Source organism: Ipomoea triloba, chromosome 4 (assembly GCF_003576645.1).
Source record: "Ipomoea triloba cultivar NCNSP0323 chromosome 4, ASM357664v1".
Classification (NCBI taxonomy): Eukaryota; Viridiplantae; Streptophyta; class Magnoliopsida; order Solanales; family Convolvulaceae; genus Ipomoea; species Ipomoea triloba.
In genome coordinates this window covers 32,738,617-32,755,931 of record NC_044919.1, presented here as the reverse complement: position 1 = coordinate 32,755,931, position 17,315 = coordinate 32,738,617, and the positions used below count along the sequence as shown (strand labels likewise).

General features: G+C 42.8%; 5 protein-coding genes across 5 annotated transcripts in view; 2 read left to right on the top strand and 3 right to left on the bottom strand.

The window, feature by feature from the left end:
* Positions 1–1,476: 1,476 nt before the first annotated feature.
* LOC116016598 lies at positions 1,477–6,016 on the bottom strand. Its single transcript, XM_031256935.1, has 7 exons — positions 5,784–6,016; positions 4,313–4,835; positions 3,866–4,038; positions 3,439–3,534; positions 2,961–3,217; positions 2,252–2,472; positions 1,477–2,150 (listed from the first exon to the last, which is right to left on the bottom strand). The coding sequence occupies exons 2-7, from the start codon at positions 4,664–4,666 to the stop codon at positions 1,806–1,808; spliced, it is 1,446 nt and encodes a 481-aa protein (XP_031112795.1). The 5' UTR covers positions 4,667–4,835; positions 5,784–6,016; the 3' UTR covers positions 1,477–1,805.
* Positions 6,017–7,004: 988 nt separating this feature from the next.
* Positions 7,005–7,764, top strand: LOC116017855 (uncharacterized protein Mb0911c). The gene is made up of 3 exons (XM_031258498.1): positions 7,005–7,157; positions 7,244–7,406; positions 7,501–7,764. Exons 1-3 carry the CDS (start codon positions 7,030–7,032, stop codon positions 7,633–7,635), a joined length of 426 nt encoding a protein of 141 aa, XP_031114358.1. The 5' UTR covers positions 7,005–7,029; the 3' UTR covers positions 7,636–7,764.
* A 1,744-nt stretch (positions 7,765–9,508) lies between these two features.
* LOC116015338 (osmotin-like protein) lies at positions 9,509–10,557 on the bottom strand. Its single transcript, XM_031255377.1, has one exon. The coding sequence runs from the start codon at positions 10,526–10,528 to the stop codon at positions 9,776–9,778; it is 753 nt and encodes a 250-aa protein (XP_031111237.1). The 5' UTR covers positions 10,529–10,557; the 3' UTR covers positions 9,509–9,775.
* Positions 10,558–13,122: 2,565 nt separating this feature from the next.
* Positions 13,123–17,221, top strand: LOC116016181. Its single transcript, XM_031256344.1, has 4 exons — positions 13,123–14,713; positions 14,807–14,991; positions 15,235–17,088; positions 17,189–17,221. Exons 1-4 carry the CDS (start codon positions 13,123–13,125, stop codon positions 17,219–17,221), a joined length of 3,663 nt encoding a protein of 1,220 aa, XP_031112204.1.
* LOC116016180 overlaps positions 17,218–17,315 on the bottom strand; it is a 3,107-nt gene continuing 3,009 nt past the window's right edge. Inside the window, exon 3 of the mRNA XM_031256343.1 lies at positions 17,218–17,298. Coding sequence (XP_031112203.1) covers positions 17,218–17,298 — 81 coding nt within the window. The remainder of the gene's footprint in view (positions 17,299–17,315) is intronic.

Sequence of the window (17,315 nt, the reverse complement as noted above, 5' to 3'; positions counted from 1 at the left end):
ACGGTTGAATGTTTGAGTACTCAAACAATTAAACCCATCGAACTAGAACACAGTTTAAACACGTGAATTTTGAGTAGGAAGATGAGCAAGGTTTCGAGGAGAAGAGAGCTAAATTTTCAGTGTTGTAAATCTCCTGCTACATCTAAGGTTTATATAAGAGATAAGGGAAGAGAAGATAAATATCATTTATCATAGCATTAAAATTGATAATAAAACCAGTCTGTAACCTTCATAACATACAAATATTTATTCTGAAAATTAATTCGAGAAATTAAAATTAGAATTAATTTGAAATTAATTCTGTAGTATCAGAATTAATAGTTGTAGAACGGTACTCCAAATAGTACTTCGAGCAGTACAAAAGTCAAAAGGTACCCAGAAGGTTACAACTGAGGAGTAAAAATTCGAGCAGTTGACTGTCACGATTCGATCACAAGGTCGAGTAGTCAAAGTGACTCTTCGACCGAACAGTCATTTGACCGAGTAATCACTCATCAGTAATATTCAAAAAGTTGGCATAACTTAGCACGTAAGGCTAGCCACTTTTTTGTGCCCGCAAGTGACTTCGGCCGAACAGTCAGTTGACTGAGTAGTCACTCATCAGAAATATTCAAAAATTTGGCATAACTTAGTGCGCGCAAGAGAAGGCCTCTCTAAGTCATACATATCAACATTCCTTTAAAAGGTCTTGTATATATAGTGGTGCAAATTCCCTTCTTTTTCCAATGTGGACAAGTGCTTTTTTCAAGCATTTCCATATTCATTTTCCAACTCAAATGGATCTATTTTGAGAATCAATTTATCATTCACCCATTATCCATTTTGAGTGTACAATATATCAATCTCTTCGTCTCACCACGAAAAACTCGAATTCAATTTGACTCGACCCAAATCGGTAGTGGACCTCACATATATTTGTACTACAAAATAGTTGTTTACAATGTCATTTTTTGTTATTTTTCAAATATTGTTTACTTCTCATATGTAATTTATGAACTATTACATTTAATCAAAATTTATCCAATGAATACCCTTTAGCAGCGACTTGTGAATTTCCCTCATCATTAAAAAAAATACTAATTATTTCTTATGTTAACATGTTTGCTAAAAAAAAATGGCTCCCAAAGACTTAGCAAGACCGATCCAATTATTTTCAATTATTTTATAGATTCGGAACAATGTAGGGTGAAAGGGGAGGGAACTCAGGGAAGGAGCCCATGCACTTAGTAGTGCCTCTGCAATAGTTCAAAGGATTGTATTGGTTAATTGATAAAAAAAAAATTATTTCAATGAAAAATGAAAATTTTAAATTTGAAGAAAATAAATTTCTTATTTTCCTTTTGTATTTTACTTTTTCACAGTTTTTGAAAGAAAATTACAATACAAATTTTTATATTATTCTCAAATATCTTTACTATACACAAGGGCATTTGAATTTTTATACTAATTATTTTCTACAATTTACTTGTCATCAACAAACAATTCAATTTCTTTTCTCAATTCTATTCCACAAACCAAACAGGTCGTTTAGGTTATAATTTTGGACAAAATGATAACAATTTGTTTGTGGAAGTAGGAGAAACTGAAGTGGTTGTAAGAGATGTATCCCACTGTCTGTTGATACAAAACAATGTGAATCAAATCAGCCCACTCTACTTCTAAGTTGCAACAGATTTTTCCTAAAACCCACCATTGTCTGTCTTTTGCACTATTCATCATTATGAATACACACCTGGAAATCTTTCAAGAGAAACTGATACAATTATGGCTATGAGCTTACCTCAAGGAAGTAAAAATGGACGGCTTTATGGATCGTAAATTCCAGCAATAAAAGCAAATAATACCCAGAGTATAAGGACGCCCAATATAGCCATTCGTAACATTTCGTCAAGGCTTCTAGCACCGTATGGTGCATATGTTTGTTCACCTGAAAGAGCTGATGGGAGATCGTCGTCATGTTTTGAATCTGCTCCAGTCTCGGGCATGTCCTCGTGAATATATAAGTCGTCACGCATCTTGTGAATGTCACATCTCAAGCATGTGCAGGACCCGCCAAGATACGATGGGAGTGTCTCTATGCACTCAGAAAGAACGTTCTTGTATGTATCTCCTAAGAATCTCAATTTTTGCCGAGTGACAGGTTTAAAAACCTAAAGGTTTGGGCAAAATGAGATATAGTATGAACTTCATTTTCCATCAAAACCTGTATGCAAACCATTTAATGAAACCAGAAATGAAATTTAAAGCATACCTGCACAAAAGTTTGTGCAACAACTCGAGCAATAGATGGAAGCCGTATAACAAATAAACAGCCCAGGGCGTTTGGAAAGTGATTTTGCAGAAGAGTACAACAGGTTCTTATCATCTGCATAGGAAGTCTCAAAGGAGACAAACCTTCACAGTCCACCAGGACAGTTATTTGAGGATTTTCCCTGTCAGCTAGATGCATGGTCCCATGATATACCTGAGATACTTCAGGTGCAACGATTTTGATTAAATGAGCATGATTGATGCAATGAATATAGGGAAAGAAACAACATTGACCTAACAACTACTGCAGTACTGGTTACTGAAGCCCATTTAGGAATGATTTATTTTCCATTATAAATGCTAACACAATCTGGCAGTCATTGGTTCACACAAGTGGCTAAATTGGGGCTCGAGATCAAATCTGCTGCTAAAACTAGAAAAGGATGGACTATGCAGCATAGCAAATTTTTAAAAATTAATTTTTATTTGATATGTACACCCTTATAGAAACCCTTTTCAAACATTTAAAACTCGAAACTTAAAAATTATTAGTCATTTATCAATATGGATGGGTGAAAATAAATTTGAGAAAAATCATAGAGAAAAGAGTGTATACTCTTATTTCTCAAAAGATAAGAGCAACGGAAGCTAGTGAAGGATTACTAGAAAGCCAAAACTGAAGACTAAAGACTGAAGACAGAACTACATACCAACAGCTTGACCAAAGCGAGGTCGGTCAGAAAATGGCAAGCTACTGCAAGCTAAACCAAGGCGGACTATAAGGATAGGATGCTGCTTCGTGTCAAACCCATGCCAAAATACCATACTTGTCCACATCTCAAGCTCTTGTCCAGAAAGAATTCTATAAGTCTCTCTCCAATGGATTGTTTTCTTTACTGACGAAAGCAATCGTAAAAAATCCCCATCTGCGGCAGTATAAAATCTATGGAGTTCTTCTTCATTAATTCTGCACAAACATTATTATGTCAAGTTCCACTGCAAGAGGAGAAGCCAATAATTCTGCAATATGCCAGTAAGAGATGCCATGATTAAAATGTGTGGCAAAGTTATTAATATTGTTCCGTGTTAAAAGGATTTCAATGGGAGAACCTGTTCACACAATCAATACCAAGAAAATGTCAACTAAATTAAGAATTTCCCAAAACATTTGGTTTGATCTAAAATAACCTATCTGTCAAAGTAATTCCCTGATTTTCCAGCTCTTTATAAAGCCGAGGTAGCCAATTGGCAGGAAGCACACTTTGCTGAGGATCATCCTCAACCCTGCACCAAGAAAGGTAAAGTTGAATTCAGATGTTAATCTACCAGAGGAGGGAAAAAATATTTTAGATGTGGTACATCAATCTCAATCCAAACATTATACAGTAATCAAGGATAGAACTATGCAAGTAGGATATGTGTGTGCGTGTGCGTTTTTTAAAACCATCTAAGGGGGTTGGGGATCAGTCCTGTGACCTATCCTAAAGTCACAGGTCTATGCCACTCAACCACAAGTGGGATTTCTGGACAAGGAGAGAGAACTTGAATATGTTTGTTGATCACTAAGTATCAATGGTTGCAGCAATGGCATACCAGTACTAAATCAGTTGGGTACCTCAAAGTGGTGGTAGACTGTGCAGAGGATAACTCAGGCTCAAATTCTGAAACATCATGAGGATCAATATGCTCCTGACTAACTTCATTACTTTCTGTGGTGGAATCACTGCACTCTGGATTGTCGGAGAATGCTGTGGCAATAGATAGCACCAGTAGTGGTCGGGATAACATCTACCCCAAAAATGAATGTTATAACCATCAGATGTTCAGAGGAAGATAACAACAGAGCTAACATTTGCTAGAGCATGTCAAATTGAAAAAATAATCAAACATGAGGAAGTAACAAGCCATAATTGTACCAATGGTGTAATGGAATCTAACAGTAGCACTTCATTATATTGAAAGGAACAACACTAAAATTTCTGTTAAAGAATTCATTTAGAAAGTATACATTATTCTGAACATGGGGGAAAAGACTATATCAAATCTTTGAGCTTGTACCAACCTGCATGCCTTTAACCAACATTCCAAAAGGATTCCACCTCGAGATCCATTTAAATGGGGGATAACAGACAACTTGTAAAGCTTGGAGACCAGACCACACAGGTGGACATTTTGACTTTGAGATCCTCCTGACACTCTCCAAGGCAGCAACTTTCAATAAGAACAATGCTATCTGACCACCAGCTCCTCTTCCCACTTTTCCACAGTCCAGCAAAGATATTCGCTTTAAAGATTGATGTGCAAAAGATTTTGAACCAGAAGCAATGGCATGCCTTTTTGATGGATTGCTACTAATCATGGCACAGTTTGTGCCAGAATTTCTCCTTGAGGAAGGATTAGATACTGAATCTTCCATGCAGAAATTGCAGGATATTTAACACAGAAGTTACTTCAAAGAAAGTGAAAGTTTAAATCTAATGCGAGCATGATGCTCGCAGAATTTGTATATAAAGGTAATGTTTGGTCTAAATCCTGAGAGAAATTATTGCTCAAGTTTGGTAGTTGAGGCTCATATAACAACTGCCCTGTATCAAGCATAAACGAGATTAGTATCTGCATAAGCAAACATTGGTTATAAACTCTTACAGTAACACTACCATCATTAAACAACAACCTATGCAATATATATCAGTTAATTAATAACTGAAACACAAATTCCAGAGAGCACTATCAATTATTCACATGTTCAAATTTAATGTTTATTCCCATCATCATGCTCAATCACATGTTAAGATCATCTAGTGGTTGTTTGGCAGGACCGGAGCCTACGAAAAAATCAGGCTTTTCAGGAAAGTTTCATTTGAGAAACTCATTAAAAAGAGCATTTTGCCTCTCGTTTGGCCTAATTAAGTTAGGCTTTTTGGAGTGCAAGATAAGCTCCAATACCTAAACTCAAACCAAGATACCAACTGAAGTTAAGCCCTAAACTCAAACTAATACCTCACTAAGAGGTGAGCATAAGAGACGCCTCTCTGACCCATGATTTGTGACTTGTGAAGTAGTTAGTTGTGATGAACGCATTAAAATATCGAACTTCTTGTAAAAAGGCGCCATAAAATCCTATCGCCACTGCATACTGTCGTTTATCACAAGAATTCTAATTTTACACCTCAAAGCTCTGACTTTTAAATCCAATACGCTCCCATTCAGCTAAAATATGCTAATTACGGAAAACACAATCTAAAAAGAATAATTCGATAGCAAAAATTGCGCTACATGCAATTAGGATTCAATTGCATTATTTTCTACAATGGCATCAGACATTTGAAGCTGCGTCAGAGATCTTAAAACTAGTTCATAAGTTCGAATAAGTTTCAAAATTTCAACATTACGGCAAGAATCGAAGCTTAATTAGTTTCTTAACGCTGCTAATCTACTTCCCTTTTCCTTTTTACCTCAGTATTTCATTACATGATTTTGGAAGTAAGCGCATGTACACGAAATCGGAGGAAACTAATGGACGGAGATCTTACCTGGATCACGAATTCGGAATCGTTATTTGAGGAAGAGATACAGTTACGGGCTAAATGTCGACGAATTTTAATGGAGAAAAAGAGTAAAACTGTAGGATCGCAAAAAGCCGAGCTTTTTTGCAGATGGCTTTGGCTTTGGCTTTCTGAACCAAGAATTCTGGGCGAAGATGAAAACGAGAGAATCAACTTTTTCGGTCGGGTCGGTGACCGATACGGCACAAAAGTATTGTGTTATCTGTATTTATGTACCCAACTTCCGAACTCCAAATCTTACTCCCTCAAAGTTTTGATAAAAACTATTTTAGTACTTGCGTCAAAATTTTATGTATGAAGTAAAAGTTGAAGTACACATTGTATTTTCTTTATGTCCACCAATATAATACAAATATGATCATGTTTAGCAGGTTCAACTGAAAATTAGTAACTAATAAGTTAAGTAATTAAAATTAAAGTGATTATTAAAATTAAGTGTTGAATTAATTGATAATTGTAAAAAGAATATAAATTAAGATATTATGATTTTGTTGTAAAAAAAAAAAGATATTATGATTTTAATTAAGGAATAGTAGATGGCGGTGTTATTTTTGTAAATTAATTAAAGTAAAAGAGGAAAAAAAGATAACTTATTTTGAGACACTACTCGAAAATTGAGATAGGATTTCAAAATAAACTATTATTTTAAAACTTTTCATGTTTTACCAAATAGAGTTTATATTTTATTTGTTGCTCACATAAGTTAAAAATTCTACCAAACAGAACCAATATATGTAGTAACATTTTAAATAATAACAAGTGAACAATATAATTAGATAAGATCAGACAACCTAATGTTTGCAATGGCCTAGTTAGGCACTTAATTGAGCGTTCCTATATTGATTTGATTATTTTAGAATGTAAACAACTTAATCTAATCCCTGTGCTGAGCTGTCTGCTGCTGCTGACTTTCATCAACCTTGAGTTGCCGTTCAACCTTCACAACCCAAACCAACTCTGGTCAACAACAAGAAACGCACACTGGACATTTTCAATTAACGTACGTCGTCAGATGACAGACGTGGCAGCAATAAACCTGCTCTAGTGTTGCATGGTGTACACGTGTACTCTGGACGCCATGCACTCCCTCTCCACGTGTCATCCGCAACGCAACCGCATCCCCCTCAACGTGCATATATAAAAGACCGGAGTAATAAGAAGAGCTTTGCATCTCGATCTTTAGGAGGCTATAGGGAAGCTAAGAGAAGTTAATATGGCATCAAGCCTGGGCGCTCCGGCGTTTGCATATACGGTGGTTTACTGTAACGACGTTGCCAAATCCGCGGATTTTTACGCCAAGGCCTTCGGCTACAACGTCCGCCGCTTGGAACACAACCGCAAGTACGTATATATGCGCGCGCCGCCTCCCATCACCTCTCTTCATATTAATTATTCTTGAATATATATTGATTCGTGTAGTGGCGCAGATGGGCGGAGCTAGAGAGTGGGTCGACGACGATAGCGTTCACGCCGATTCACCAACGCGAGACGGATGGGCTAACCGGTCAGGTCGAAACAGCGCAATCCCGGGCCGAAAGACACCCGATTGAGCTTTGCTTCGATTATGCAGATGTTGATGCAGCTTTCAAGGTAATTAAGGCGGCGTTTTCGGTTTTCTTTTCTCCAGTTGTAATTTAATTGGGGCTATATATATTGAGTTTGGGTTTGGTGAAATGATGATCAGAGAGCGGTGGAGAATGGAGCAGTGCCGGTAAACCCACCGGAGGACAAAACATGGGGGCAAAGAGTGGGATACGTGCGAGATATTGATGGTAACGTCGTCAGGATGGGGAGCCATGTAAATGAACCAAAACGTTAAACAACCAAAAAAAACATACAAATATAAATTGATAAATACATATGTCCCAATGTACGTATGGGCAAACTAGCGGCCAAGCTAGCACAATAACTAATGCTTAATAAATTAAAGTATGTTACTTATTTTCCATCTCATCTCGTCTCACAAGCAAGTATATCACTATATATAAATTGTTATACATTTACAACGACTCATTTGCACGTGGATGGTATATATTATAATCATTAACTAGACATATAAACAAATACATAAATGGTAGGGAAAAAACGAGGCAAATGAAAGCGGCTACATTGAAAAAAAAAAAAAAAATGGCTACACGTGGGACGAGGGGCATGCATGGTAAGGAACAAATTAAAAGAAAGAGGTTTCGAGAATTGGAGAGTCGAGATGGTGGAGAGAGGTTGTCTACTTGTCTATATTATAGGACAATGCTACATGCAATGCATTTGTCTGGGTGGCTTAAACTAAAAGCTCTTTTATCAGTTAATGAACAGCTTTATTTATATATGAACAGCTCTTTTAGTTGAGATGATATATGAACAGCTTTATTTATATATTATATTATATTTATGGTGAGTAGCAAGGGAAACAGGCATTGGTACGTAGGTGTTTACTGAAACTAGGAGGTGTGTACAGTAACTTATATATGGGGTCCCGGCCGGGTTTCAGAGATTCCTTGTCTGTGTGTCAGGCCTAATCAGACTGCGTACCCAGGCAACAACTCTACTATACCTAATTACCTCTCCGTCCAACGGTCAAAATTTGCGACTTTCCTAAAACACCACGCTCCATGCGCATGCACCATCACTTTTTCCCTGCCTATGAATCTATGATTAAAGTAGATTGTAGATAATAATAGAAGTTTAGACAATCGAGTTTTACTCAAAATGTGTTTGGTTCATGCCTTCATGGTATTTACATACCAAATCAAAAGTCTTTCTTTTACCACATCAAAGTCATACTTTGTGTTTCATTAACAACTATGGTTCATGGGTTTACATACCAAATTAAATTATTATTTTTTTTTATCAATTCAAATTTATAATTTATAGTTTTGGTTGACAACTTTTTAAAACACAACTATGAGCTTTGAACTTTGATTACTTTTTTAATTAAAAATTTTATTTTCTAATTAAAAATAAGTATCATTTCATTTTAAGTCTAGATTAGCTTTTCAATTTTTTTTTTGATTTTTTTAATACTTTAGATGTAATTATATTATGATCAATTGTCTTAATATTTTATTTTTAAAACATTTAATCTCGTTATAGGATCATATATAACAAATACTAATAATCATTCTAATTCCATTATAGTACTAAACATGTAAAATATTTTCACCAATACTCATTATCATTATTACATATTTGATTACTATTCTGATTTTGATTTGTGCAAACTAAATACACCCTGAATATAATTGAATATAATAGGCTCTCTATGAATATTAGGCACTTGTCATTTTAAATGAATTTTTAAGTCAATATAATTTACTCTTCAACTTGTTAATGTTTGAACTTGTTTTTTAAAGGTTTGTTTCAAACCATTAAAGTTTTATTTTTTTTTTATAAAACATTCATAATTCTTTTTTAAGTTTTCAGCTCAAAAACTTATTGAGCCCATCCACTATCAAAATTTAATCTTATAATCATCCATTTGAAATTTTAACAAAACAAATATGTCATCATATTTAGTTTTAGATAAAATTTAAAAAGTCGAATAATATTAATCTCGTACTTCAAAACGACAAACTTTGGCAGATTAAGTGGGCCGTGGTGTAGCACCAAAAACCGAGAAAAATATGCTGTCATCCACCAACCCAAACATAGCATACAGATAAGAAATCAAGAATAAAACACGAGATAGGATATGATTAAGCATGATTAAACAAGGTAATTAAACTTGTTCCATTTTTAGAGGTCACCAAAGCAGACATAAGTACATAACTTGAACTTCAACGTTATTGAAGCCTCACAATGCGAACCCATACATCACAGATCTTAAAGACTACGACGTTATCTACTTGGAAAAGAAAGGACATGCTAGAGATTAAGAAAAAGCTAGGAAACGATATGCATATGCGCTGGGTTACAGACCATTGAGGACTATGAAGACATCATTATTCCTTGGGTCATTTAGCTCAGTGACAGAAAATGACTTTGAGCTCACGCGGCGCCGAGCACTCGTGCATCAGCGACGGGGTGTCGTGGGCGTAAGTGAAAGTAGCGGGACAAGCGTGCTTGAAGAACTCGGAGTAGGTCGACGCCTTGCAGGTCTGCGGGTTATTGTAGTGGTTAGTGCAGCAGAGCTCGTCCGTCTTGAAGGCCTCGCACCCGCTCTTGCACGCAACAACTGGGCCGTGCCCCCCGTGGGAGCGGACCTGGAGGCCTGCGGGACACGTGTCCAGAAGATTAGCCCGGCACCCCACGACGGGGCACTTGCCCTTGCCTTCGTGTGGGGTCACCGTCATGGGGACGTTGAACCCGTCCACGAGGCTGACGCCGTAGGACGAGAAGTCGGCGTGGCCGTGGTGGAGCACGAACTGGGCTAACGTGGCGGGAGTGGCGCCGCCGGCTCCGTTGCACTCCAAGCGGCCGCCGCAGTCGCCGGTGGCGCAGATGAAGTGGGGGTGGGCGTACGTGCAGCCCGTGCGGGCCCAGATGCGGCCCGACCAGTGGGCGTTAGGCGCGGGGAAGGAGCGGTGAGTGAGGGTGTTGAGAGCAAAGCCGCCGCGCTCGAGAACGGGGTGGCCGGCGTTTGGTTGGATGGCCGGCCAGACGGTGTATGGGCAGTTGTTAACCAGTGTGAGAATGAGGCCAGGGGCCGTGGCTTTGCAGAGGACACAGAGGGTAAGAAGAAGAGAGAGCGATAAAAGGCTGATCGGAGCGGCCATGGCCAAGCGTAGTATAATGGCAATTCACAACGTTAATGCCATCAAGTACCCAGTATAGCGTCTATATAGGACGTGGAGTCGTACGTTAAAAGACCAATGCGTAATGACGAAAGTGCCCTTTATCATTTTCAAAAACAAATTGCCTTTCATACTAATTGATGGGTAAATACGCAATTGGACTACGCGCGCACTTTGCCACCCTACTTGACAACCACTCGGTCGGTCCGCATCGACCACTCTACATTCCGTCGACATCCACTCGGTCGGTCCGCATCCACCACTCTACACTCCGTCGACAACCACTCGGTCGGTCCGCATCGACCACTCTACATTCCGTCGACATCCACTCGGTCGGTCCGCATCGACCACTCTACATTCCGTCGACATCCACTCGGTCGGTCCGCATCCACCACTCTACACTCCGTCGACAACCACTCGGTCGGTCCGCATCCACCACTCTACACTCCGTCGACAACCACTCGGTCGGTCCGCATCAACCACTCTACACTCCGTCAACAACCACTCGGTCGGCCTATTATCATCCTACGGGCGACTTATTGCCACCCTACGGGCAGCCTACTAAGGAGCTAGGAGATTCCGAATTATAGGAATCATTTGAGCTCCCCGAAGATTCTAATCGTTTGCAATGCTCGAGGCGACAAGTGATGGCATTTTGTGAGTAATTGCTCTGCCACCTCGAGCACGTCACGGAGATCCTGCAGAGCGACTGTTCAAGGTGACCAATGCCGACATGACACGTCAGACCATCCGCATGTCATCCGTTGAGTACTCACGTGACCTGCTTAGTATAAATAGGGGGATCACACCCCTCATTTGGGGGGGAGAGAACTCATCAGTACTAGACTAATACACTTGCGATTTGATCATCATCTTTCTCTTGCTTACTTTTTATGACTGTTCGTCACTCGTAGAGCGATATAGCTTCGAACCGTTCAGTCGTCGACCGGTGACCCACCGAGCGACATCCTTCACCACCCGTAGCACACGTATTCGTAGCGTAATCGTAGACCCCGTTTACATTAACGCTATCATTGGCGCCGTCTGTGGGGACTGGACAAGTCACTTCGTCTATCCCGTTATTTTTCTTTCTTCTCACAACCCTCTATTGACCTCAAAATGACGAACAGCAGGAAAAGTTTGAGCCAAAGTCATGCGCGTAGGGGGAGTCCAACCCGGCAGGTTGGGCCTCACCCCAACAATGTGATGGAACCACTCCCAGAAGATGATCTACGTCGCCAGTTGGATCGATCCAGGAGCCTGATGAACGAGCTGACATCCAACCAAAGGCAAGATGCACGACCTACCCAACCGGTCAACCCGAATGTAGGCGAACGTGCTGGGCAGACGAGTTTTCAAATTCCAATAACATATGCCATGCTGCCCCCTACGGGCCAAATGCTGACTCCAACACCAGGTGCACTTGGGGGAAACCCGTTGCAAGGAGCTCCACAACAAGGATTGACTCCGATGTACCAAACGTGGCCGGGGACTCCTGGATACTATGTTGTATCACCCACTCCCCAAATGATGGCGATCCCTCAAATCCCCGCCGTGGGACAACAGGTGCTCCAACCTTCCCAGAGGCAACAGTCGCACCCCCAACCTCAAGATCGTAACTTGGAGGAAGTCCAATCTACGGATCGCACACGGAGGTCCGATCGAGAGGGACGTCGGTATGATCCCATCCAACGTAGGAGCGCTTTCGATCGCATCCAGAATAGTGTTAGATCTCGCTTGGGGCCCCAAAATGACAATGAACACGCGAGACAGAGGTCCCGAAGGACTGTGGAGGAAAGCAGCACTGGAAGTGCACAATATGGGGGCGCCCGTTCAGCTGATAGAAGGGCACGACCAGCCGGTCGAGTACGTGATCGGCGGACCAGTCGAGTAGATGATCAACCGGCTAGGGAAGAGAGGCGACTCGATGAAGAAGATAGTCCCCGCCGCCAAATGGCCAGGATGCAGGAAAGAGTAGATCGTTTGCAACAAGAACTTCGCGAGAAAGTCGGCGTGAGAAAAGAACCATCATGCCCGCTAATTTCCACCCCCTTTACGGACGACATCATGAATGCCCACTACCCGCAGGACCTCCAGATCCCGTTGGCCCACACTTATTCCGGGCGATACGACCCGCAAGAGCATGTCGACATGTATTATGGCAACATGTTGATGTTGGGAGTAAGCGATGCGGTCATTTGCAGAGCTTTCTTCGCCACCTTGGTCGGTAAGGCGGCCGAATGGTTCAAGGATTTAGAGCGGGGGTCGATCAGAAATTTCGGCCAGCTGGCCGATAAGTTCGTAAAGCGCTTCGCTGCAAGTAAATCGAGAAAGAAATCTTACACTTGCCTGAACAAGGTGAATCAAGCTGTGGGAGAACCGTTGTCTACTTTCTTATTCAGATGGGAACGTGAGGTTGATGAGGTTGAACCAATGGAGGACCGGTAGCAATCCAAGCTTTCCTTGCATCACTTTGTTCTGGAGCGCTCTACTACGACCTCATAGTTAATCCCCCCCGAACCTATGAGGAGGCCATCACTAGAGCTAAACATCATGCAGACGCCACCGAAGCCAACATGGCAAAGAGACGTGATGAGCAACCGGCCAATCGGGACAGAGGCCATGATCAAAGGAAGAATAGACCACCGTTCAAACACGTCAAACAACACAACCGACCAGATGACGTACCACGTTTCACTCCATTGAACAGACCCTTGGTGGAAGTTTTGCAGTTTGCCGAGCAATGCAATCTGGTCCACCCGCCGGAGCCGGTACCTGAGGGGGAGGACAAGAGCAAGTATTGTGCTTTCCACAGAGTCAAGGGACACAATACTTCGGAGTGCATGGCCTTGCGCGTGCTCATCGAACAACTCATTCAGAATGGAGAGTTGGGGCAATTTGTGATGAAGGGAGATAGAAACAAAGGAAAAACGGAGAGGAATGTGTGGAAAAGGAATCCCGAAAAGAACAACAAGGCATTCGTCCCACCTGGGACAGCTGACGAGAAGGCTGTCGGAAAGAAACCAGTGATCCACGTCATCTACGGGGGCCCTGAAGGAGGTGACTCTTCGCGCCAAAGGAAGCAATGGGCGAGGAACTTATACGTTGGGACGATCCACTCGGAACCCCGAGAGAAGAAAAAGCGTACAGAGCCAATATCTTTCACTGACGATGATCTACCACTCCATGGGGAAACCCAAAATGACCCGCTCGTCGTCACACTAGATGTCAGCGGAACGGATGTCCAGCGGGTGCTGGTCGACACAGGGAGCTCTGTGAACATTTTATATTTTGACGTCTTTACACAATTGGGTTTGTCCACCGATCGGTTAACCCCCATTCGGACCCCGCTGTCTGGTTTCACTGGCGACTCCATAGAAGCAGAGGGAGTCATCCGCTTGGACGTGGAGTTGGGCAGCCAACCGAACGTATTGAAGACTACCATGGACTTTGTGGTAGTAAAATTGAAATGTGTTCACAACGCTATACTTGGACGACCAGGCATCACTCGCGCAGCTGCTGTTATATCCATGAGCCACTTGTGCATGAAGTTCCATACACCTAATGGGATTGGAGTGGTCCGAGGAGACCAACGTGCTGCTCGGCAATGCTACGTGCGAGCGGTCAAGCAGTCGGACCGGGAGGAAAGTAGGATTCACACCATATCCCAGCAGGTCGACCATGGAGAGCTGAAGGAAAAACCACAACCTGCCTCAGAATTGGAAGAAATCATACTTGACTCCGACCGACCAGAAAGAGTAGTCAAGATCGGTCGAGGACTCCCTGTCGACCTACGTGAAGACATCATTGGAGTGTTGCAGAGATACAAGAATGTTTTCGCTTGGGGACCGGAAGACATGCTCGGAGTTGATCGATCTGTCATTTGCCACCGCTTGTCAATCCAGCCAGGTTCAAAACCGGTCAAGCAAAAGAAAAGGCACCTGTCGAGTGAAAGAAGGGAATTCGTGAAAAAGGAGACCGCCACACTCTTGGCAGTAGGGCACGTCCGAGAAGTCCTCTACCCGGAATGGTTAGCCAATGTAGTCCTTGCGCCTAAACCGCCAACATGGAGAATGTGCGTGGACTACACCGATTTGAACAAAGCTTGTCCGAAGGATCCATATCCCTTACCAAATCCCGACCAGATGGTTGATGAAACAGCCGGGTGTGAGCTGCTAAGTTTCATGGACGCATTCAAAGGATACCATCAAATCTTCATGAGCAAGGAAGATGAAGAGAAGACTGCTTTCATCACTCCAGACGGAGTGTTTTGCTATGTGGTAATGGCATTTGGTCTGCGGAACTCCGGAGCTACATACCAAAGGATGGTGAACAAGCTGTTTAAAGGATTGCTCGGGTCGACTATGGAAGCATATGTGGATGACATGCTCATCAAGAGTCGACTGAAGGAAACTCATCCTGCCGATCTTGCCCGGGCATTCAAGGTGATGGAAACTTTCAACCTGCGTCTGAACCCAAGTAAGTGTACTTTTGCTGTTCAGACGGGAAAATTCTTGGGGTTCATGATGACGGGGCGGGGGATCGAGCCAAACCCCGAGAAGGTCAGAGCGATAATGGAGATGCAACCCCCCCGATCAGTCAAGGATGTTCAGCGACTGACCGGTCAACTAGCAGCGCTTAGCCGTTTCCTATCCAAGTCAGCCGAAAAGTCTCTGCCGTTCTTTCAGATTTTGAAAAAATCGAATGGCTTTGAATGGACGCCGGCGTGTCAATCGGCTTTTGAAGATTTGAAGGTGTACTTGAGCTCTGCACCAGTCCTATCGAAGCCAGAGAAAGATGAGGTCTTGTTCGTTTATTTGGCTGTGTCCGACCGAGCGGTCAGCTCCGTGCTCGTCCGTGAAGAAAACAAGGGAATCCAGAAGCCGATCTACTACGTGAGCAAAGCTCTTCAAGGACCGGAGCTGAGGTACACAAAATTTGAGAAGACAGCGTTGGCGCTCTGGGCAACAGCCAAAAGACTTGCAGCCTACTTCCAGGCTCACCCGATAGTAGTGCTAACCGATCAACCGTTAGGAACGATCCTCAGGAATCCAACATCATCAGGGCGATTAATCAAATGGGCCATGATGCTCACCCAGTTCGCGATTGAGTATAAGCCCCGTCCTGCCATCAAGGGTCAAGCATTGGTTGATTTCATCGTCGAGTGCACCGCACGCGACCCGGAACCCGACCGACCGACTGCGCTGGAAGAACCGTGGTGGGAAGTTTCTACTGATGGGTCGTCAAGCAAGAAGGGATGTGGGGGTGGAATTGTGCTCACCTCCCCTGAGGGCTTCAAGATTTATCAAGCCTTGATTTTCAAATTCCAACCTACCAATAACGAAGCAGAATACGAGGCGCTCATCGGCGGGTTGCGACTGGCTAAGCAGATGAAGGCTGAACGGTTAAGGGCACGATCAGACTCCCGGTTAATAATCGGACAGCTATCCAGCACGATCGATGCAAAGGAGGACCGGATGATACAGTACAAGGATATTGCGCTCGAACTACTACAACAATTCAAAAAATACGAGCTGATCCAAATACCAAGGATGGAGAACACGGACGCTGACATGCTCTCCAAGTTGACTCAAGAAGCTCCTGAATACGTGTCCAAAATCGCACGCATTGAAGAAGTCGGAGCGCCAAGCATTGATGTCATAGAGGTCCACCCGGTCGAGATAGGCGAGCCAGACTGGATGTACGACTTGAAGAATTACATCGCCAACGGCACTCTACCTGACGACTCCTCCCGGGCAAAGAAAGTTAAGTTGAGGGCACCGCGCTTCCAATTGGTCGATGATAGACTCTACAAAAGATCATATGGTGGACCGCTTCTTCGGTGCTTAACCAACGACGAGGCGAAAATTGTGATGGAGGAAGTTCATGAGGGGATCTGTTCTGCCCATCAAGGACCGAGAACACTCGCGCAAAAGATCGTTCTAATGGGTTACTACTGGCCTTCGATCAACTTGGATTGCGAGCAGTATGTTCGACGATGCGCCACTTGCCAAGAATTTCACAAGTTACCAGGTCGACCAGCCACCTACTATCAACCCGTCAGCGAGGTAATACCATTTGCGAGGTGGGGAGTGGACCTGATCGGAGCATTCCCAATGGCAGCTGGACGCAAAAAGTATGTGATTGTGGCGATTGATTACTTCACTAAGTGGGTGGAAGCAAAGGCTTTGGCAACTATCACTTCTCAACAGTGTCAAAAGTTCCTTTGGAAAAATGTGATTACTCGTTTCGGGGTACCCGTTCAATTGATCACAGACAACGGGACACAATTTGATAGCCGGCCATTTAAGAACTTCATGGCTCATTTGGGCATAAGGCATACCCGGGTGGCCGTAGCTTACCCGCAAGCGAATGGTCAAGTGGAGAACACCAACCGGACGATCTTGGATGGATTGAAAAAGAAATTGCAAACTGCGGGTCGAGGCTGGGTTGAAGAGCTTTCGTATGTTCTTTGGACGTACCGGACCACCCCGCGTCGGGCAACGAATGAGACACCTTTCTCCCTGACGTATGGATTCGAGGCAAGAGTCCCAATCGAAGCATGGCTCCCTACCACTCGGGAGAAAAATTACGATCCGGAAGAGAATGATGAGATGCAAGGTACGGAACTCAATTTCATAGACGAAAAAAGGGACATGGCAGCTCGGAGGTTAATAGAATATCAGAAGAGTGCCAAAGTAGCGCATGACGGTCGAGTGAACCCACGATATTTCCAAGTAGGAGATCTGGTCCTACGACGGAGGGAAGC